At 38.8% G+C, this 24,863-nt stretch overlaps 1 protein-coding gene across 1 annotated transcript in view; it reads right to left on the reverse strand.

Annotated features, from left to right (window-relative positions):
- Positions 1-5,723: 5,723 nt before the first annotated feature.
- The window catches only part of DNAH5 (dynein axonemal heavy chain 5), a 193,791-nt gene continuing 174,651 nt past the window's right edge, over positions 5,724-24,863 (reverse strand). The window contains exons 73-79 of the mRNA XM_045565937.1: positions 23,717-23,922; positions 22,890-23,093; positions 20,817-21,032; positions 18,659-18,871; positions 14,673-14,825; positions 14,025-14,256; positions 5,724-6,122 (exon numbers count right to left, since the gene is read on the reverse strand). Coding sequence (XP_045421893.1) covers positions 5,971-6,122; positions 14,025-14,256; positions 14,673-14,825; positions 18,659-18,871; positions 20,817-21,032; positions 22,890-23,093; positions 23,717-23,922 — 1,376 coding nt within the window. The 3' untranslated portion in view covers positions 5,724-5,970. The remainder of the gene's footprint in view (positions 6,123-14,024; positions 14,257-14,672; positions 14,826-18,658; positions 18,872-20,816; positions 21,033-22,889; positions 23,094-23,716; positions 23,923-24,863) is intronic.

Consider the following 24,863-nt stretch of genomic DNA (forward strand, 5'->3'; position numbering starts at 1 on the left):
TAAATAAATTATAAGTGGATACATCTCAGCTGACTGCATTAAGGGAGGTGAAACTCGAGTGAATTTTAAACCATGCTCAGCAGTAGCGAGGAGTGTTCAATAGCAGCTGCAGCACAGGTTTTGATTCATGATCCTTCCCAGCTCTCTCCATTCCATGACTTTCCAGGTAGTCTCTTTGGTGTCCTTCATCACATTTGATCTTTCTCCTTTCTCAACTACGCAGAATGAACACTCTATGTGGCCTTATTAAAACTGACTCTTGCACAAAGTATTGGAAGAAACTTAATTGGCTTTCCGGGCTAGCTTGTTTGTGATTACGTCTGATATGAATGCTGTGCATATTAGCCTAAGCGAAGAAATAAATGAAGAAAGGTATTACGATGATCATAAAACATTACTGGAACAGGCGCAAAGCATCATGCTGCACAATGTGTGATGGCTTTAGCCACAAGATGCACAGCAAGGAGCAATAATGTATTGCTCGATGAAAAATACCCTTTGGCATGCAAATTAAAGAGAGGACAAAGCTCCCAATCATGGCTCTGCACCCACCCAACATAAACTCAAACTTGGAAACAATTAAACATGCCTATAAATCCAGAGCCTTGGAAAACTAAATGGAGTTCTAAATCAGAGAAGGCACAAAGAAGGCATAGAAAGAATACTCATTAGCTAAATCCACTCCATGGTTTTATGGGTGTTTCTAAGAGGGGGGAGCTGATAGGACTTTTATAAGACCTCAGATGAAATCATTTTTAAGGCATTGACATTATAATATTAGCTCATAATACTGCTGGCATTTTGTAATGAAAATTTTGAAATACAGGGGATAAATAAGCCATTTTAAAAGGCTTATTTGAGGAATTTTGAAGTTAATTCATTGTCTTCAACTGCCAGGGCTATTGCTAATAAACAAATTGTAACAGTGTCTGAGGAAAAGAAACCTGAAGCTACTTCTTATCCACCATTGCACCCCACTCAGTATACTTCATTTCGCCCTTTAGGATCCTTCCTTCCCCTCTGGTCTCTATATTTTCATTTTCTTTCATGCAAATGAAAGGAAAGGGGAGAATTCTGTCTACACTTACTGTCTACCTAGCTGCTCAGATTTATGCTTTTTCCAAGCTAAAGACAAGAACCAGAGAAGCCTCTCAGGGTGAAGATTAGACAAACACCACAATCTACTCTCACATAGATGAGGTTCATTTTGTTTAAAGTGCAACACAAAGTAAGTCTCACCATTTGAGATAACCAAGAACGTGATTGTGAATTCACAGTTTCTTAGCCAAATCTCATACCTGATTCCAAAGCTGACTCTGAATTCTTTCCTCTCTTTCTTCATTGGAGATATTTATAGACACTTGATAGGCATATGTTGAACAGAGCAGATGCCAGTCAATTGCCTAGAACACATAAAGCTCAAGAATGCTACTAGATTTCTTCATGTTTTCAAAATCTATTGATTTTTTATTGGTTTTCCAAAGCATTCACCCAATCTGGAAGACCATATTGTAATTATAAGAGTACCATTTGTTTACCCTTAAGAGGCATTATTTTCATGCGTCTACAGGGGCTACTAATCAATAGTAATCAGTTGAACAATATTATTTTTTTAAATAACTCCTAATACTCACAAGAGAAAATTACTAAAAATGTAAAAGCAATAATGCACCTACCTCATCAGGGCCATTTTAGCAAAAACACGTATGGCAGATTTTTGGGGGGGGGAATTTTCTTTAAGAGAAAATTATTCATACATATATTTTATTATTTTTTATCATTACTAAAGGTTTTCATGTTGAAGAAAATCAGAAATTATCAATACATTATCAGTATGCACTCAGATATAGTTTTATGTAATGCTGCATCTCTGAACAAAAATTTATCATGACATTGTTGATGGTGTGTATTTAGTCTGAATTGTAGCATACTACAAGCTACTTAACTATAAAATTTGTGGTTGTCTCATCATGTCTTTTAATATTAAATTCTTTGCAATGAGATTTTTTTCCATTGCAAATAGCATTTAACACAAAGAAGTACTTCCTCATTTCAATGACTTAGAAGCACACGATTTCAATCAGCTACTACTCTGTATTGGCAGCCATCATAACAAAGTGTAAAATACTACTCAGCCATAAAAACGAATGAAATAATGTCTTTTGCAACAACTTGGATGGAACTGGAGGCCATTATTCCAAGTGCAATAACTCAGGAACAGAAAACCAAATACTGCATGTTCTCACTTGCAAGTGGGAGCTCAGCTGTGGGCGTGCACAGTCATACAGGGTGTCATAATGGAACTGGAGATTCTGAAAGGGGAGGGTAGCAGGAGGATGAGGGAAGAAAAATTACCTATTGGGTACAATGTACATTATTCGGGTGACAGGTTCATTAAAAGCCCAGACCTTACCACTATATAATTCATCCATGTAACAAAAAGCATTTGTATCCTCTAAATCTATGAAATGGAGGGAGGGAGGAAATGAGGGAGGGAGGGAGGAAATGAGGGAGGGAGGGAGGAAGGAGAAAGCAAGAAGCCTTCAACTCCAAGCCAAGTCTCCAAGCCAATCTTCCCTCAGATACTGTGCCCACCTTCTCCCTTCAGGGAGCAAGAAGCCAGTCCTCAGTCCTTGTGAGTCTGAGATGTTTTCCCTTCCTCCTTCAAATCTAAATTTAGATGTCACCTCCTCAGAGCTGCCTTTCCTTATGGCCCAGTCAACTTCAGTCTCTGCAGGCAAAGAGCGTCCAGGGTAGAGATGTTGCCCAAGAACACTTGGACCACGATTCTGTGTTGTTCCCTGATGGGGACGTGGCCTCCCAAGCGCAGAGTTGGTTCAATATTTGCCAACTGTCCCTTAAAGGGAAGCTCAGAGAGGGCCAAGGTAAGTTTCTACGGAATGGTGATGTATGCCCCAAGCGTAAAAGGACAGACCTTTATGAGACAAGATTTTCTGTTTTGTCTCAATTTTGGAAGGACCTACCTGCACAGAGAGGGTCACCAGCAACCGTGGGCTACACAAGGACACCAGAGGACTGGAGGAAAGACAGGCAAGGATGTAAAGCGGCTGCTCTGCTTCAGGGGAACACCTCGCTGCTGTTAGATTCTGTGTCTTTAGTTAAAAGCAAATGGCAAAAAAATAGGAGAGGCTTTTGAATGTTCTCACCACAAAGATGATAAATGCATGAGTTGATGGATACACTACTAAGATTGAATCATCATGCTACATAGATAAGTATTGAAACATCACATTGTGCCTCATAAATGTGTACAATTACTATGTGTCAATTAAAAAAGTAAATTTTATATTTAAAAAAATACAAAATAAATATCAAGTAAGGTAATGAATATGTAAATTAGCTTGATTTAATCATTCCACATAGTATACAAATATCAAATAGCAAATTGTACTCCATCAATGTAATACAATTGATTCATCAATTGAAGATAATATCAATAAAAAATTAAAATAAATGAAAATAAATGGCGACACTGTAGCATGGCGTCTGCCTGCTAATCAGTGACACAGCTGGTGTGCTGAGGTCTCCCCTGTTATTCTTTGCTCATAGTTCCTGTATTTTCCTTCATAGCACTTAAGCCCCAACCTTTATGCTGCTGTCTATATACCCCACGAATGTCATGTTATATGATCATAAATTGAGATCAGGCATAAGTTGATACGTACCTGAATGATTGCTTATTTTCTGCATCTATTCCTCTGAGGTGAATTCTGTGGGACCGAGCACTGTGACATCTCTTTTTCACCATTGTACCACCAGTGCCGTAGAGTGCCTGACACATAGCAGGTACGAAATAAATACTTTTTTAAAATAAATCATTATCGAGACAGATGAGAAGACTGCTCTATGGCTCTGCAATGCTACCAAGCCCCGGCTGTGGTTTTCTCCATGTCCAAGGCCGTGGGGGACTCTCTCCGTCACGTGGCAGATTCAACCAATGGGTCCTTTCTTGCCCACCTGACTCCGTGGAGCAGCTACCACCTTTGTGGGAGGAGCTGGGGCGAGGGAGGAGCAACTAAGCAGAAAGGGCCTCACTGGCTCAGCACTGTTGCAGAGACACACCAGGACGAACGAATTAGTTCCTAAAATTGCCTAGTTGTTTCCATTGTGTCCTTTCCTACCTTGGGTCTCCAAGATTTGCACATACGTAATAACAGGTATATATCACAAAATTATGTGAATGATACATTTTCAAATTATTTGATTAAAAATCCAGTTTAGAGAGCTTACTTCTGGATACTTAGTGTCAATTACCCCCTTTCTAATAAATAACAATTACAATTCAGTCATTTACTAATGCCATTTTATTAATTCACATCATGTTCACATTGCCATTACTTGTTCTTCCAAATAAAATGATTGTTTTACCACAGTCCACACCAATCAACTGATATATTAATCCACACCAAAAGAAACTGCTCAAATGAAAACAGGATCATCTAAGACAGTAGGAGTCACAGGAACCGCTCCAGACCAACTCTCATCGTCATCAGCATAAAATACTGATACCGGTTGTGCACAGCAGAGCCTGGGGAAAGGGACCCCCGCCTGTCTCCTGGTAGCCACCACCCAAAAAATCACACAAAAAACTGCAGTTATGTGGATCCAAAACTAGCCAAGGGTTTGTAGACCACAATTCTAATTTAATACTGACCAAGTTTTCTAGTCAATAGGTTAAAGATGAAGCAGTTTATAATATATAACCAGAATTTAAAATAAAAATATGTGAAAAGTTCCTTAGATAATATACTTCCTAATTAATAAAAGCTCATGTGAAATCACTAACACACCAAGATTTTTATTCTTTTTCTGTTCTTTTCTTCTAATCATTACATTTGTTTCAAGCCAACTATAACTATTGCCATACTATCACATGTATTTTTATTTTTCCACATTTTTACTTTTTGTCCACATGCAAATATGCTTCATAGTTATAATCACAGTGTACTCAATATTTTAAAAATTATATCATTTCACTTAATTATAGGTGTTTACCATTTTCATATTGTGAAATCTTTAAGATTATTTTTTCCTGTCTGCCTAATACCTCCTAATTTCCTTAAGCATAGCCTTACTATTGAACACAAGCATTTCCATTTTTTTTCTGTTATTACATACAATTTTATATAGAATTTTTTTCACTCTTTTAATTGTTTCCTTGGAATAGAGAAAATGATTATCAAAACATGTGAACATTTTCATGGCTCTTTCTGTGTTTAATGTAATTATTTTACCAAAAGGTTGGGTCGATTTACATTGCTCTAACAACTTGTGAGTGTATCAGTTTTACAGAGAACACACTATGATTCACTTTTAGTTTTAATTTTTTACTATAAGAGATATCAGTATCTCATTATTAATTGTAAGTAGGATTCAACATTATTCTATATGTTTATTAGATAGATTTACATAAATTGTCTATTAACATTCTTAACACATTCTTCTGTTTCCTTCTATTTTTAAAAGGTGTTTTTAATTGGTTGCTTGAAGTCCTGAAAATAAATCTCTTAACCTGACCTAAATGCAAAAGGCAACAGAAGCAAAATCAGCACAAACCTGCCCTGTTACCTGAGAGAACTTGGCTGTTACCAGGCCACATTAACAGAATAATCCCTTTGAGAGAAATATTGTCTGTTTACTCTCATCAGTCTTGAGAGTGAAGTAAGAAAATGCATTACTATGGATTTGAGGGCCATACTTCATTAGGAAGTTGTAAATTTTACTTTTAGATCACTAAATAACTTTTTCAACACAGACATTGGTCACTAATGATGAAGCAGGTAAAATGCAATTAAGCATGCAATTAAGGAGCGGGGAAAACCTACGCAGCTCAGTAAGTGCATGAGCAAACTGATTTATACAACTGTCCAGCACTCACAGAGGAATAAAGGTTACCATAAATTCAGATCTTGCATTTTCCAAAGTATTGGGTGGGGCACTCCCCCCACGTTACTTGACATCACAGAGAAGGGCGACCCCACGGAGCACCCAGTGTTCAGGGGCCTGAGCCGTCCTGAGGTCCACAGCAGCAATGTAGTTCAAGTCCGTTCGAACTGGTTTCTTATAGATGGGGCAGGAGTAAAACCGAAGATCTCTTAAGGCTACAAAAAGAATCATAAAAGAAAGGAACTTGGTGAATTTCTAACTTAAGAGCCCAAAGAGAATCCAGAGCCAAGCCTGTGCATTCTGAAGCTCATTCCAAAGAGAGACGGGCTTGGCAGAATATGGGAATTCTTCCTAGATATGAAGCAGACACTCACATATGGTGCCATTGGCTATGGCAAGATACCCAGACAGCTTCCAGGGTCCCCCACTGGTCCCTTGCCCAGTGCCCTTGACATAATCTCTGCCCACGTGCTTCCTCCTCTGCTTTCTACCTGTCAACTCCACACCCCCTGCTCTCATTCTCCTTGCACCAAACCTTGGGCATGCACAGCCTCTCTTTTTCCTTATGGCTTGCCTTTGGCACAAGTGCTGTGTCACTTTTAATCAGACATCAGGCATTACTTCACTATTATTATTTCAAAATCTTCAACCCTCCATCCGAGCCATTGTCCAAACACACTTTAAATCACAGGATGGAGGGTCCCCAACCCCACACCCTGCCAAACTAGGTGTTGTGAATGCTCCACATATGTAGAGAAATAAAAATGGCTGGGAAGCAGAGGTTCAGCTCCCTGAGAGTCAATTCTACCTTTTTGGAGTAGAAGAATAGATGCAGTTTCCACAACCACATACGCAATGAGACAACCTGTGCATGCCCATCCTCCAGAGAGCCTCTCTAATACATCCATCTCTAACTGTGAGCTCACGCTCTCTCTCCAGCCTTGGACACCACATGCTCAGGGACTGATCCAGGTCTGGGAGGCCTTACATACACAGCTCATGGGAGCCTTCTTTAAGAAAAAGAGTAAAAATTTACAAATATGAAATTAGGCTTTGGAAGGAGCCTCTGTTTGTGAGCAGCCTGAGAGTTTAAGTTTCATCAGTTTCTTGTGAAATCCACACTGCCCACAGTAGTTTATCTGCACATCTCATAACATCCATCTCAGGAGGTAGTATATTATTTTATATTCTCTTCCAGGTTATACATTTTTTAAGGAGAGAGTTGTGTCCGTACCTATCCTTGTACTTTTCCGGAAGGCCAATGCAATGTTATAAATGACTCTTATGTAACTATTGAGGTGAAATCACATACTATGAGAACAACTTTGCTTTCATGAATTAGTGTTACAAACAGGGGCACAGAAACATGGAAACAGTAATTTTTTAATGCAATATTAATATATCAGATTCACTGAATTTATTTCCCCAAACTAACTTGCTCAGTAATTTGGCTCTTTGTAGCAAATTGTAAAATCAAAGCACAACAGAAATTGAAGTCTCATTATTTGACCCACAGAACCTTCAACCTACTGTGCCATGTGTTTTTATATACTCACTGTAGATTTAATTGGTTTTATTGGAAGAAGTTAAATATTTGAATATGATAATATTATATGTAAGTTTCAATATCAAATAAATATTCTAATGCAGTGATCCTCAACAAGGAGTGATTCTACCTACAGGGGACATTTGTCAATATCTGGTGACATTTTTGATTATCACAACTGTGGGCTTCTTACTAGAATCTTACTAGTTAGAGGCCAGGGATGCTGCTAACATCCTATAATGTACAGGACCTCCTCCCACAACAGTTTTCCAGACCAAAACTGTCAATAGTGCCAAGTCTGAGAAACTCTGTTCTAAAACAACACTCATAGATACTTTACAGTATTTTACAACTGCCTAATCCCATGAAATTAACCATTAGAAACAACCTAAAACAATATAATGCCCAATTTTTAAGACTAGGTGCAATTTTTTTCAATTTCTATGAAGATATCACTGGTAATAATAATTAAGCAAATATATATAAAAATTCTGAACAAGTAAGTGAATGACAATAAATCATGGAATGCAGTTAATACTAACTATACTAACAGATACATTTAAACCCTTTAATCCTGGGATCTGTAAACATGTAACAAATATATAACTAATTGTTCTTCTTGATGCAAATTTGATTAACAACCATTTTATAATCCTTGAAATAAGTCTTTGATGTCTTACATCTGAACTTAATGAAAACCATAATTACACCCTGGGACTTATTTGACTACATGGATTTCAAACCCAAAAGAAAAATGGAGGGGAAAAATAGCATTCTATTCAATAAGCAAGTGAAAAATAAAAATAATTCTCTGAACTATTTATCCAATTTTATTTATTTTTAATTGCTTCAGAACTGAAGGTGCCCATGCCAAATCACAGCATGCAGCAAACTTCTGCAGCAAGATTAGAAGCCACTGAAAATGTAATTTTACAGTAAAAATGCTGACAGATGCTAAACAACTACATAAACAGATGATTCTAAACCATTCCCCTGCTTATACAAATAACTTTGAAGACAAAAATAAGCATGCTAGGTAGGTAGAACAAATCAGCCAAGTATGTTTAAAGCCTTAGGGTTCCACAGAGAGGAACAGAGAAAAGAAGTTGTGTAAATTGGTGAGCTCTACACTTTAGGATCCTAAATGTTTTAATAAAACACCTTGGGAAATTTCACTTTCTAACCATGTAACTTTCATATATATCCTACATTTTTCAACCAAATGTTAAAATACATTACATATATTCCATACAATATTCAAAATAACCAAGTTACATGGAGAGTCTTCATATAACCTTTAAATCATTCCTTCATTTAACCTGCCTTTTGCTAACAACATTTAAGTTACTTGACAGGTCACTGTTATATCCAGTATTTCTTTAAATCATTTAAAAGTCATGAGACTTAAACATTTTAATAATAGCAGTAATTTAAAAAGTATATATTATGTGCTTACTATGTGCTTGACATTGTCAGCTTAATTCTGTCAACAACCTTATGCAATGGGTACTATTATTGGATCATTTGACAGATTAGAACACTGGAACATAAAGAAATGAGTTACTTGTCCAAGTTTATAAAGCTATAGTGACAACTATGAATCAAACCTGGTAAGAATGGATTTATAGCCTGTGCGTTTAATCTCTGCAATATTTGGGATGTACTATGCCTGTGTACCTCCATGTCTTTGCAGGAAGATGTGAAAATGAAGTAGAGAGAATTAGATACCCATGTTCAATCTGTGGCACATTTGAGACTCCTCCAAAGCCACATGACTAATTACTGAGGTGATGAAGCCAGGAGAACAACCCAAATATCCCGGCCCCCGGCTCACAGTCCTTTCCTGGAGAACGTGGGAGTGAGCACCTTCATCCTGCAGCATGGAGGAGCCGCGGGAGTGAGAGCCCATGTGCAGGGGCAGAGGTTCTCACTGCCCTCCCACTACTCACAGGGACTTTACCAAGTACCTGAGAAAAATTAACTCAGGGCTTCAGTATGCCAGGGAGCTGTCCCCGTTTTGAGTTTAGCCTTTATTTGCAAGTTTCATGCCAGGTACCAAGAGGACTCTAAATGCAGTGTTAAGCAGAGCACTAATCACAGGGATTCCCAAAGGTTTGCATACACCCCAAGACAGACCAATGTGATTCAGATACCAGCTTTGCCACTTGGTAGCCAGGAATCATGGGCAAATTACTAGTGTCTCTAAACCTTAATTTCCCCATCTGAAAAATGAGGCTGATATATTTCAAAGAGTTGCTGTAAAGATTAAATAAGTTAATATATGTGAATATCTGGTATAGTATAATGCCTCGGATGTAGTAGACACCTATAATGTGTTGCTTGATATGTTTTCTCTCTCTCTCTCCACATAGCTATGCCCACGTGCACATACATGTGCATATACTTACATACCTACCTTTTCACTGAAGCAAATTCCCCAAACTCACGTTCCCCACGACTTTGCCAGAGTTCCAGGTTTACAAGTTGAAAATGGATCAAAGGCCGCAGGGCTGAGGGGCTGAGTTCTCCAGCCCTGGTCACCACTGTGGCTCTCCCCACCCCAGGCCCACACCTGCACAGTGTCAGGTCAGAGTGAGTCACAGGGCATTCTTAGGTACACTTTTTCTTTAGCAGGAAATAGCCAGGTAGCTTCAGGGACCCTGAGACCTCTCTCACGCCCAATTTAGTGATCAGAGGTATAAGTCTTGCCTCATTGTCCCCAAATATCCATCAGAGTTTTCCCATCACATCAGCTACAATACTAAAGTTCATTTAGAAGCATCACTCTGCCCATATAATAAATCTGTAAAGAGACATATCGTTCCTATATCTGCCCCTTTCCAGCCTGCTTTAATAATAGAAGATCTAGAATTTGTGTGTGTGTGGCTTTACCCTCCTGGTGATTTAGTACTATCTTGGTGACTTTTTCATGATACCCTAGCAAGAAACATGAATTTAAAAAAACATTTGGGCGTGTACCATTCAATTTTTAGTTAAAATAAATATCTAGACTCCTTCTTTTTGGAAACAAATAAACCAATCCTGTGTCTAAATTTCTTTTTCTTTTTTTTCTTTTCTTTAGACAGAGTCTCACTCTGTTGCCTGGGCTGGAGTGCTGTGTCTCAATTTCAATGATGCATTATTTAAACTGAGAAATGGTCCTTTATATTAATGTAAAACTATTAACTATAAGCATTCTAATTTTAAAATGCTGCACTTGAAGTGTTTTGGGATCATTTATGATGCTATACCCCTTTATGTCAATTAGAGCCCTAGTCAATTACCAAAAATAAATAAAAATTAAATGTATAGCATGAAAAGAGTAATAGGAATGTTAGTTTTCCATCATTAAAGAAACACATCTTCAACAACAAAGCTATGTGGCAAAACAAGTTTCCACCAAAAAAATAAAGAAAGAAAGAACTAAAGTTTTCTTTTTTAAAATATGTTGAAATTAAGTCCTTTTTCCTTCACTTATTTTATTTTTTCCTTTACCTGCTGCTATTGAGCATCACCACCAACTAAAGCCCAGCAGGGTGAGTACAGTTCTGCCATAAAAATCTGCTCTTAAATAATAAAGAATTGCCAGTGTTATACAATTATTTCTTTATTACTAGCATGCTGAGATGTTCAATGTCAAATTGCCATGGATTTTTATAGTACAGTCATGAAGAAAAAGAAAAAGTAACACCTAACTCAAATTGAGAAAGATTTTCCTTTCACTTTATAAGGGAAATATTTCTACAGCATGTTGATTACAGGCAATGATATGATAAAGCAAAATTTATAAAATACCATTTTTTGCTAAAAGAACATTTTATTATTATTTCTGTAAAATAGTCACTGCTGCAGGACTTCATAGCACCCTAAGAACCAGTAAATTCAAAGTGTCAGGTCGGATGCTTGCCTAAGCCCAGGCAGATACATTTATCCTTTCTGATTCAACTAAGAAACTCTGAGCAACACCATGCGCCAAGCAGTGTGCTGAGATCCTTCATGATCCTTATCTGATGCTCAACTCTTCCCTTCACAGCCTCGTCTTCCTTCATCCTTTAAACACTGGTCCTCACCTAGAGTAATCCTTAGCCCCTTCAACACATTACATAACCGTTCTGAGCTTGTCCTCAAAGCAAACATAAAGTTTCTTAGCAAACTGTCGTGAAGATTAAATGAGACATGGTGTGAAAGCCACCTGTAAAACACTCTCCATAAATGTCAGAGAGAACTCTTCCAACCCCTACCCCATCTCCGCCTTCTACCTGAAGAACCACCTTCATGTGGAAACTTTGTTATCTACCTAAACACTGCTGACATCCAATTATCCTAGACTGAGCCTATCTTCTAAATCCCAGATCTAAACTTTTGGGAGGAGCCAGCCCAGATTTGGAGTCAGGTAAACCTAGGCTTAATCCCAGCTGTACTGCTTAGCAGCTGTTGAACTGTATGCAAACCACTTAACATCCCTGAGACTTAGCATCTTCTTGCTAAAGTAAAGATAAAATATGTATTAGAATAATAGCCTTTCGGGGTCATTATAAGGAAAAAAAAAGGAATGTTTCAGGGAAGGCTTGGCACATAATATGAATTAAAAAGAAATCAGTAAGGTTTTTTCCTTTAATTTTGTTGTTATCCTTATTGATATTGTTGAGAGTCTACCAAACAACTCTCCTGAATGTATCAGGGGCGGCGCCTCTACATCATCTTATCCAAAACCAAGTGCAGACTTGGTACCTTTTTGAAAGACACTCATTCTCCTCCTCTATTGTTCACTAGTCAAAGAGAATGAATTTGAAGTCATGATTCTAAGACTAACTCAAAACTTCCCAGGTGAGTAGGTATGAAACCAGAGTCCGGGGTGAACTGTGGGGAGACGGGCTTTCTAGGACCCAAGAAGGCTGGGGCAGTGATGTAATTCAAGAATACATGGGTGCTGCTCTTCCATCCCTGTCTCTGCAGGAGAATGTGGCATAGAGTTTGGTTCAAGAATTGGAAAGCCCACCATAAATCGTAAATAACTTCTTATACCCATCTCATCCCTCTGCAAACAGAGACATATAATGAACAAGTTATGCCCTTCTAGAATGGTGATATAAACTTAAATATAAAGGGATAGTGGCATGGCAGGAATTGAGCTTCTATTTCAACTCTGGCAGCAGCCTACTTAAGCTTATTGGAGAGAAATCTTGGCAGTCACATGCCCCACTGGGAACACAGATGCCTGGAGAAACCACACTAAGATAGGCTTCAACTGCTCTTACTCTGGGACACCATCCCTCTGTTTTTAAGATCCTTGTATTTTCTGTGTAAGGGTCTCTTCCAGCCAATCACAACCCACATACACTGATGCCGATGAGAAATCCAAAATCTTAAAGCCATTCTCAATTCTCTCCCTCCCTCCACTCATCCAAAGGATGCTCAGGTCTTCTCCAGGTCCCAGCTATTGTTCATACCTACCTCCCTCCTGTCCTCTCCACCCTTTTGCTGCTGCCTCTACTCATTATCACTTGCTCCAGTGGCCTCTCTCTTGGCTCCCTCTGTCTCAGACCCTCCTCTTTTATTCTCCACCCTCACTCCTCTGGGCATGCACCTTCCATAAGGAAAATCTGATGATGACACTCTTTTTCCTGACCCATGTTTTCAAATGTGTTACTTATCTAAGGATTAGGCATATTACCAGTTGTCTTTTAAAGAGAGATTATTTTATCCTTTTACTTGTTATAATCTTCTGTGCTTCTATCATGAACTCAGTACTCCCTTGGGATCCCCTATCAGGGCTACCTCTAGAGTTTATGGCTTGTGCTTCTAAAATGAACAGAGAATTCCCTTGTATGCTAAAAGGTGGTTATTGCTGAAGAGATACTAGCTGAGTTAAATGCAACAACAAAAGCCTCCAGAAAACGTCAAGCCAACAATGGAAAATAGTTTAGGTATTGATGATTTTGTCAAAGTCTAATAACATGTGCTTCACAGATGTGTTATTACATTCAAAGGATGAAATAAGAATCCAACATGTTACCATTAGCTATAGGATTGAGCTCAACGGCCCTGAATTCAATCTGGATTTCATAACCTGGCTCAGACCTCCAAGCTGGTAGAGCCACAGCCTCCAGGTGAGCCCTGTGCAGTCCCCCCTAGAACATCTTCTTATCACCAGTCACCCCACTTCACATATCCACTCTTAGAGGCCCAGTGAGGCCCAAAGCTTCTACAACCCAGCCCCTGACCACTTGGTCTCACTGTTATCTTACCCTCCCCTTCCCACCATGTATTAACTATGCCAACTATACAATTTCTTTCTCATCTCATCAGTGAATGTTTCGTGAGTACCCATGTATATTTTATCTGCTTTATTAGATAAGCAAGAACTATCTAGAACTATTGCCTCCCCAATGATGCTCAAGAAAGTGTCCAGAGACCAATAACTCCTCACTAAACGTGGATGTGAATACAGAGCTCGTTCATAAGACAGTAAAATCTGTATTACATGATAACAAAAATAATAAATTCCTGTGCTTATAATGTCATCCAACTCAACAATAACAACCTTCACTGAATGTACAAGACAACTTACTGTTGTTTTCTGCATAAATCCTTATGACAGGCATCAGCTCAAAGAGCACTTTGGGTTTTGACTCAATGAGTTTCATGTTCCTCTTGTCCCAGCCAGCACCTTCAAGATACAAGCCATAGACATAGACACCCTCTGTGGGAGGGGCAGAAATGTCGTCCTTCATCCATTTGGTGACTTCGTTGCAAAGCACCATGTTGTCCAGAGCCCAGCCTTTGTTGGCCCGAGTTATCTCCTATTCAGGGCAGCAAAGGATGAAAGCAGCAATTAGAGGTTTGTCTTAATAGAAAGAGCATAATAATAATGAAAGTTTAACTTCCAATTACCCTAATTCAAAGGAAGTAGAAAAATATTTAAAGAATTAAAAAGATTCTCTCATGAAAAAATACCTATGTCCTAATTTAGCCACTTAGACTTTAAAAAGAAATATAAAATCAAATCAAACACAAAAATAAAAAACATTTTAAAATTCAAGCTAGCAGCCTGAGAACAAGTGGCTGGATTTATGTTCATGACAATATAACTGCTAGTACCAAAAAGAGACAGTCATTCTCTGTCTTATTACAGTCTTTAAAACTATAATGAAAGAAGAAAACCCTGTAGAGGAAAATTATAATAACACAACCAACAGGTGCAAATCAGAGCTATTACCTGTCGCATTGCAGTTAAAAATCCCTGGGGGTTAAAAAAGCCTGTCATCCAAAAGCAGTGGGGTCGGCCATTGAAAACCCAAGAGGTAAATTGGCTGTTTCTTTCTATAAGTTCAGTGAACCAGAAGCCCAGCGTACTTGAAACCCAAGAAGCCTGAAATGCATACATTAAGACGATTAATCAGTGTTAAGTTTAATTCTGCAGTGTAAACTGGCTATGTTCACTGAAAAATAATGATAAAATATCAATTTGACTTTTAAAATGAAAAAGCCCCTAAGCCATGAATTAATTTCCCTTGGATTCTGATATATAAGCTTTGCAAATTATTCTTTCTCCTTAATGATATTAATGACACTAAGATATAATAGAACCAGATAATTGTCACATGGGTAACAGATCAATTCACAGAGCTGTTCAAGATGCCTGATGTCAAATGAATCCTTTCCCACTTACCAATATATTCATCCCTGATTTGGCTATAAAGGAATCAAAACAATTTATTGAATTAAATTTAACAGGCTCCTAACATTTTTTCCTTAGGTCACAATTTCAATCAGTACAACATAAAATAGGATTTCTATGTACATAAATATGTTCATGGCCTCATCAAGATAAATCATCAGCACTTTAAAATATAGTCTGTGGATAATAAATAGTAGGAGACTTGCTCTACTTGTTTTTAATGAAGTAAAAAACAGCTATTTTCTGGAGTGTTTGTCCCTTCAAAATACACTTTTATTTCCTCTCATTAAGGAGCAAAAAAAGAAAACCCAGGTCCTTTTACCATCCACAAATTATTTACATTTATTGCCTCTAACTTTCCTCTTGAATTCATTTGTGGAATTTCTATTATGACAATTGGCATGGATATGTCACTAATGTTATCAGCAGCGGCACTGGTAGGTTAAATCATTGATTGATAACATTTTGCTGTAATTGTAATATTTTAGGTACAAATAAATGTAGCAATCAACCTATGTAGGTATACCACTTGAATTTCAAATAGCTTAAGAATTAATTTGCCTATTTTTCAAGAGCTACTGAGATTCCAAAGACTGATAATGAAGTTGAGTAAAATAAAAACCTGAATAAAAAGAACATAATTTAAGAATTAAATAACTCATTCTATCCTATCTTTACAGGGGTGTTAAAGAGATGTGTTTATAGACATTTGGTCTGAGGGCAGAGGGAGCTGTTAATGAGATTGCCTCCTGGCAAAGATTCCTGTTCCAGAACCTACCAGGTGCTGGCTGGGCTGGGGGAGCTGGTTTCACAGGGAAGGAACCAGGAAAGGCCAGTGACCCGAAAGGCTCTCCCTCTGAGCTTGGCAATGAGAAGAGGCAATCCAGACAGAAATCTCCCCACCCTTGGCAATGAATTTGTTGAATGTGAGAAGGAAATAAAGGAGTCTAGTCAAACCTGATTCTGAGTTTGTAAGCCATGTGGCTGGAGGGATGGATGGTGGTGTGATAAAATAAGAAAATAAGATGGAGAAGATGACAAGAAGCCGCCCTACTTACTCTATGCTGCCTGCAGCACTCACTGCCTTGGAATCTGCCAACGCCCTGGGTGAGATATCCAAGCATCAACACTAAACAAGTCTTATGACCTTCCCATTTAGCCAGGTAGCCAGCAGAGAGCCAAGCCTCCCCCGTGCCCCAATTTTACCTCTACATGTGACCCTCCCTGACCCTCCCTCAATCTGACCCAACCCCAGCCCTCCTGCCTCCCAAGCCTTCCCAATGGCCCTTCAGCATCTTCAGTGCCATGGCCAGAAAACTCCTCTAGATCTTCAGCCTCTTTTCTGAGCATTCCTCCACCCCTCTCTTGACTCAAGTCTGTTCCCCACCCCCACCCAGGACAGACTGATTCCTTTGCAGCCTTCTCAAAATGTAGACTTCTGCTTTCCTCATACCCCACAGCCCTCAGAACCAGGGGAGGAGTAGATGCCCTTGTCATTTCTGACTGTGATTGTCAGGTCATCATGTCACATCATTCTCTTCCTTTGAGTCTCATGTCATGTGGACATACCGTCCTTACCCCTTCAGGTTTCTGTCCCCTACTGGTCACTGCCTTTTATTCATCAAGGAATTTGGCTTCTGGTTTACTCTTCCACTTAAATAAGCAGGATGATGATGATGATGGTGTTGGTGGTGGTGGTGGTGATGGTGGAGGAGGAGGTGGAGGAGGAGGTGGAGGAGGAGGTGGTGGTGATCGTCATATTGGTGTGGTTGGTAGAGGCAGTGATGATGGTGGTGGTGGAGGTGGTGGAGGTGCAGGTGGTGGCAGTAGTGATGACAGAGGTAGTGATGGTGGTGGTCGTTGTGGTGGTGGTAGTGTGGTTTTGCTAATAATAAACACAGCACTTACATAGCACTGGCAATATCCCAGGCACTGTTCAAAGCACTTTATATATATGCATGTGTATATATATATGTGTGTGTGTGTGTGTGTGTGTGTGTGTGTGTGTATCAATTCATTTAATCCTCACAAAATGCTAGTAATTAACATAACACTATCATTTCCATTTTACCATTGTACAGATAAGGAAATTGAGGCACCGCAAGCCAACTAGCTTACCCCAGGTTGCACGCTCAAAAGAGAAATGATTTGAACCCAGGTATTCTGGCCCAGAGTAAGTTCATGCAACCCATATGCTGCCTTCATTTACTTTTCTTAATCATTTTAGGGTGACTTCACCATCCATGTGAATGACCCATTTAATATCCTACTTTCTCATCTCATGACCTTCTGCTCTGTTATGACCCTAATGTCCATCCCACTTCACTCCCCTACTCCCACACTCTCACTTTAAATCTTGTCATCTTCAAACACTGTTCTGTTTGGAGGAGCATGTTTTTTTTTTCATTCCTATATTCCTTCCATGGTTTCATTTACATTCATAACTTCAGATTATAAAGGAGTGAATCCTGTCGCATCCCTATACCTGCATTTATATCCTAGTTTCCTCCTCCTTCTAACTTCCAGGTATGGCAGGGCATATGCATCGTGAAGTGGAGAAGGGAGAGTCTTGGGAGCAGAGACACTGTGAGAATGAGCTGTCAGGCCAACCTTTAATGCGTTCACACGGTGGGTGGGGTCACCCTGGATGATGGCAGAGGTCAGAGGGAAAACAAGCCAGGTGGCAGATCCAAATTTTCCCAGGAAATACGTTCTAGAAGACAACAATGCTCGCTCTTTTCCCATGTATTTTCTCCACCATAATCAATCTTCACGATCTCATTTACATTTCCCCATAAAATGGGTGTGCATATACAACACACACACATACTCTTAAATACAGCACAAAGAAAAGAATGTCATTTAGGCTCCATCCATTCAAATGTCCTCTCCTAAAACACACTTATTTTTCTACTTATAAAGACACTCAGGAACTCATTTCACTTTTCCAAGTGGAAAATTATTCCTTAAAACTATATCTGTCTTTAGCACAACTACCAACAGGTAATCAGTAAGCATGCTATTAAATTATTATCTTATTATTTTGAGATTTACGTACTATACACCATATTTACAGAAACAGCAGGGACTTTTTTTTTCTTTTTGGTGTGACTTTTGATGTATATGTGTATCTTGACACATTTCCATCTATGAAATTAAGATCATGGGCTTTGGAGTCCAAGGGCTTGGATTTAAATTCTGATTTTTGGACTTCTTAGACATGTGATCTGGGAAAAGACTTAACCTCTCCCAACTTCAAGTTTGTAATCTGTAAAATCAGGGCAATAAAATGCAAAATTCATATGAAATAATGCATGTAAATTGACCACCAAACACCTGATATGTGGAAATAGCTATATAATTTCTTCCCTACTTACAACCTAAAAATAAAGGGCTATAAGGAGCTTAGTCCCTAAGCAAAAGAACCATTTTGAGTAAATTATCCTAAGATGCTTTCCACTTGCCAATTACAACTATTCACAACAATAAGTGATTAGGTAGGATAAAAGCAGGTTTATACATACTTTTTTCCACCAAGCAGGGATTCTGGCATCAAACATGCAATCCAATGCATCTTGTAGATTTTCGCTCATGATAATGGTACCATCAATAGCAAGTTTTAGCTCAGTCAGGGTGCTTCGGACAAGGCTGAGTACCCTTTGCATTCTGTCTATTTCCTGCCTGAGGAAAATGTTCATCGGCTGGAAGAGCCCCATCTTCTGCAGCCTCTCTTTTACCTGCCATGGAGACGTTCAAAGCATGCATTAAAAATTAGAGAGCTACTAAGGATTTTATGGAGCTGGTGCCCTGGGGCTTCTGAAGAGGCCCAAATTCTTATAATTCCATAAATAATAAGCCTTTATTTTTTTAATGGCAGAAAAAAAGAAGAAAGAAAACACCTGTTAGATGACCAGTCCAAATTTTCATACCATGTGGGAAAGAACAGGCAGCCATAAATTCACAGAAGAACATTAAATGCATGACCACACTCATGCAGTCTTCCAAAAACCAAATGCATTGATTGGGAAATATTCACTTACTGTCACACACAGACATACATACACAAGCAGACATGTACACACACAACCATTATGCTGACTGTCTCAAAAAACTAGACTTCCATTTTAAAAGCTTTCTTTTTTTCCATGAAAGCATCCATCCATCCACACATCCACCTGTCCATCCACCCATCCATCCACTCATTATCATCCTACAAGTATTTGTTGAGAGTCTTCTATATGTCAGATATTGTGCTAGGCTGATTTGCTTTGTCCTAAGGTAGCACTGACAAATTCAGCAAAAGGAAGGAGACTTTTCTTTTTTTTTTTTTGAGACAGAGTCTTGCTCTGTTGCCCGGGCTAGAGTGAGTGCTGTGGCATCAGCCTAGCTCACAGCAACCTCAGACTCCTGGGCTTAAGCATCCTACTGCCTCAGCCTCCCAAGTAGCTGGGACTACAGGCATGCGCCACCATGCCCAGTTAATTTTTTGTATATATATTTTTAGTTGGCCAGATAATTTATTTCTATTTTTAGTAGAGACGGGGTCTCACTCTTGCTCAAGCTGGTCTCGAACTCCTGACCTCGAGCGATCCACCTGCCTCAGCCTCCCAGAGTGCTAGGACTACAGGCGTGAGCCACCGCGCCCAGCTGGAGGGAGACTTTTCTAAATGCTGCTACTTACTATGCTTATTTATGTACTTTTTATTCTATTTTTAGATATTTTTATTGCTTCGTAAATATTTAAACCCCTGTTAGCTGTGAATGACCTCTTTCCTGATCCTATAACGAAGAGTGCTTATGAAAGCTGATAACAGTATTGATTTTCTCCAAGCAAGTTATCAGAGATTCTTTCAGAAAAATTATCCCCTTGATGACAGGTCCTGGAGTTTGACCGTAGTGCCAGCAGCCAAAATCACCCACTTAGTAGAAAAGGGTAGGATGCAAAAGACACAAAACGCTACAGGATTCCATTTGAAAACCAAGTGGCAAAGGGACAATGTACAAAGAAACACGCTGGCTCTGTGCCAAAAGTGCCATGCGATTGTCCAGGCCATCTCTTAAGACTGCAGGGAAAGCAAGCCACTTACTTTTGGTTTTATCAAAGACTTTAAAAAATACTATCAGGGTAAATCTTTTTACAGTATTCATTAAAATATCTAAAAATTAACTTTTATAATTATAAATTTGCTTAAAAGCTACTTATACACTAAAACACATCAATTTTCAAAACTAGTAAGAGGAGGAATGTGCAGAGAGGAATGATATAAATACAGACTCCCTAAAATTAACAAGGCCTGAATTTTAAGGTGTCCATTAAATTACACAATATGTATTTTTTTAATAATCAGGTGCATTACTCTGAAAATACATGGCTTTCCTTTGAACAAATGACAACATAAAGTACCTTGGGGAAGGTTCTGGAAAAGCAATCCTAACCCGTCAGTACATGCTTGTAAATTAACAATAAAAATTAACATTCTCAACAGGTTTCCTTATTGTTTATATTTTGAAACACACTGACGGATTCAAAACCTTCTTTTTTCTGGCTCTTTCAGATGCCTGTTTTTAAAATAAATTTTTTTTAATTTCAGAAAAATTAATTTTTTCCCTCCTTTCTTCTGCCTCACTCCCCCAAACAGACATATCCCCAGCTGACACTGGGTCAGGATTTCATCAACTCACTTCAAAGGGGCCATAGTCAGGGGGCAGCTTCTCCAGCATGTCATCAGCCAGCCGGGCCACCACAGCCTCCCGGGTCTCATCCCCAGCACCAGAGCTGTCCTTGGGTTGGATGCCAAGGATAGCGTCCAGCACGTCTTTGGCCAGCTTGCTCTGGTAGGTGATGTCGGCATTGGGGTGCAGCCCAAACACCTCAGGGCTGTCGTAGGCGGGCAAGCTCTGAACGACAAACACCCCAGGATGAGCACGTGTTAAATTATACTGCCTCAGGGAGTAAAAGTGCTTTTATCAGGGTAAGCATTTACATGATATGTCTTATTTGTGTCAGGCTACAAACCTCAATAATTCCTCCAGAAAACAATCAAAAGTTGCCTTGAAAAGAGAATTAACATTGAGAAACATAAAAAAAAAGGCTCATGATTCTTTTAAAGTCTACACCTCAAGCAAAATTTAATCAATTGTTTTATGATATGTGAAGCAGGAAGGGAGCTGTGGATTGGTACTTTGTTTTCTGATGGTCTAATCTAATTCTAACCAGTTGTTTAAATAAATGTTGTATAACTAATGGTCATTATGTTTATAAGATACCGGGAAATGACAGTTTTAGTAATCACGGCCCGAATAAGGCCTCAGGTGGGAGTTGTACTCTCCCAGGGAAAAAAGAGACTAGGAAAAGAGAGAAATATTGCGGGAGCAATAGAGTCAGAGAGAAAAACAGAGAGATGGAGCATGAGAAACAGCCAGAAGAAGAACAAATGGGCAAAAACCTTCCTCAATCACTTAAAAAAAAAGGCAAATTTATCTACAACTTGACATACATGTATGAATCTTATCCTTAATTATTGTCATATTCATTTTTTTCCCTCCTTCCTCCTCCCTTATTTTATGTTTTTTCACACGTCTTCTTATGAGTTCCCTCAAACGCACTGTGAAAGGGGAGTATATAAAGAATGTATACATGTTCAGGCACCCCTAAATTTATACCTTCATAGGCACATTTCCTATTCAGTTCTGATGATTTAAAAACACATGCAGTACATTAAGACAAATATATTTGATTTGAATTAATAAAAATGTAGAGGTGATAATATATAATAAGCTCATTACATTTATATATCAAAAAACCTGTAAATATACAGATACATTTAGCCTTTTGGGGCTGTGGTGTTTTAGTTTGTTTACTCCGAGATAAATCGTAGACAGAGACCAAAGACACTGCTAAATAACGTTCCAATAAATTTAAAGTATAGAGGCAGAAAATGTAGTCACCTTGAAAATCAGATTTCTTTTCTCTACATATTCCCAAATTTCCGGTCAAAACCTACCTTATTCCCTTCTCAGAGTGATGTTTCTCAACTGGGGACAATTTGGCCCCTCAGCGGATATTTGGCAATGTCAGGAGACAGTTTTGGCTCTCACACGTGTGTAGGGGGCTGCTACTGGCCTCTAGCAGATAGAGCCCAGGGATGCTGTAGACACCCTGCGATGCACAGGCCAGCCCTGCGACAGAGAACAGGCCAGCCCTGCGACAGAGAACTAGCCAGCCCCGAAGGTCAACTGTGCCCAAGTTGAGAACCCGTGTCTTAGAGGAAGCTCTCATACAAAGCAGGTTCCTGGACCCATCCCTACACTGTTCACTAGGCAAGGATTAAAGAAGAGATGTCACAGGATTAGTCAAGAGGATTGAAAAATCGAAAAGATTGAGTCTACAAGCTGCCTTTGCCCTCCTGCTGTGGTAGCTGACATCTCATGGCCAGAGAGCTCCAGGTGATCTATGTCGGTCTCCTAGTTCTAAATCTGCCCAATCTATCATCCCCCCAAAGAAAACTCTTCCCTGAAGCATTAAAACAGAAGGAGGATGGAGAAAGAATTCACACACAACACACACTCAGAACAAATAGAAATATTTCAATCATCAGATGAATATAAAAATATGAAGAAAGCATCTATAGCAAATGCTGTAGCATATATCACCATGAACAATTTAAAAGCAGTATATGCAGTGTAAATAAATATCAAAAAGGTCAAATGTCTATGGATATTTGCAATATGCATAAAATTCTGAAGTTGACAAACCTGGATATATTGAAGATAGTTATCCACTGTGCTGCATTTTGGAATATTATATCCTTGGTAAAAACTGAAATCTGGTCCAAACATGTTTTCACTGAACCAAACCTCAGCAAATGTGTTCAACAGTCTCTTATCGTAGTCATCAGTGACCCTACCTCCATACTGAATCTCTCCTATCATGTAGTGGACGGTGGTCCAGGAGATGCTCTGGGAAAAATTAGAGAATCATTATGCAGAACTGGTGACTGTCTCTGCGTCATTTTCCCTGCCAAGAAACATGCATGCATTCACTTCCACCCATGTCATTCAGGCAGCCCTTCTTCATCAGTCATGCAAAGACAAAGTGTAGAGAAAATTAAATAGGCAAACATGAAGGAGTACTCAAAGTTCATGTCCATGATTTGAGATAGACTCTCTTAATGCATTCATATGTTTTCATACTTTAACAGAAAAAAAGTCCACTTTTTGATAATATTCAGACAGTTCTTTAAAAAGCACACACTTCAAACATAATCGAGGCTTTCATTTTCATTTTTTAGGATTTTAAAAAACAAGTTTCTCCATCCATCCCGCCAACAATAGCTTCTCCTAGGTTGTCATATCTGGAATGTCAAGTTGCCTTTGAGAAATAAAATGATAATCAAAGTTTTTCCATTTCTTTTCCTGAAATCAAGAGGCCAGTGTGACCCAAATTGCTAGGACTTAAAGATGCCTTTGCAAGCACTGCAAATCCTCACTCTCAGCTGGTTTGCCCTAAAGCTCAGCGTTTATGTGGAGCTCAGCAACCCAGGCCCGCAAGCACCAGCAGCAGCAGGCGTGCACAGCAGTACCTTTTTGATATCCATGTCATCCAGGTGGTTTTGGATGAACTGCACAGTGGCATTAAAGTCTGCTTGATTAAATTCATAGGGGATATTCCAACCCAGGGGGCCAAACTTGCGCCTCTCCTGGACAGTGGAGTGCAGGAAAGCGACCGCGTACAGCATGGGCTTCCACTGGGCCCCAGAGCTCACGTCCAGCAGGTCTTGGCTCACACCTGTTGTGGTCAGTTGGGTGAAAAATGTATCATCTCTCAAATGCCTTTATTTTTTATTACTTTTGTAAGTAACTAATTACTATTGTAAATTCCTGATATTAAACTTTGCTTATTTTGAATTGGTTTTACTATACTCATATGACAATTGTAATTTAACTTCTGGGTATCCAGAGGCCATTTCTCTCTGAAAAATTTTCAAAGAGATTTGGGGGTGGAGGGAAGGAGCCTTCTAACATGGTTCAAGTTCTTGCCAATCTACCAAGATAATGCAGAGATGAAATAGAGATGGAAGGGTAATGGCAGTTAAAATAAATACTGTAACTACTACTAATAACAATTATTATTACATTATCATTTTGGGCATATATTTGGGGCATTAATTCATGTTAACTAATTAATTAATGTTAACTTTAATTCAATGTTAATTAAAATAGTGCATATAGAAGCTCGTTGCAACCAGAAAACATGCCCCAAATAATGATTATTATATATTTATATATTATATTGAATACATAATTATATATTGTTTGATTTATTTTTTACTGCCATTATCCTTTCACCTCTATTTTATCCCCACATTATCTTACAGATTGGCAAGAATTTGAGTCCTGTTAGCAACTCCCAAAAAAATCTCTTCACAGATTTTTTCAGATTGAAGTACAATGAGTATATTTCTTATTATTATTATTAAACACAGTATTTTAGTTACAATTTATTTCAATCCTCCTGGATAGATTTTATTGTCCCTACTTTACAAACGAGAACATTGAAACTCAGGTTATGTGAGTGACGAGCACCCAAGAGAATCAAGTGTTTGTCACCAGGAAGGGCCAGAATCGGGACTCCTGACTCCAAGTCCTACACTCGTTTCATGACCGCAAGTCCCAGATACAAAGCTATGAAGCAGAGGAAGGAAAAGCAGAGAGAACAATCTCGGTGCC

The sequence above is a fragment of the Lemur catta genome, chromosome 12, assembly GCF_020740605.2.
Source record: "Lemur catta isolate mLemCat1 chromosome 12, mLemCat1.pri, whole genome shotgun sequence".
NCBI classification, from domain to species: domain Eukaryota; kingdom Metazoa; phylum Chordata; class Mammalia; order Primates; family Lemuridae; genus Lemur; species Lemur catta.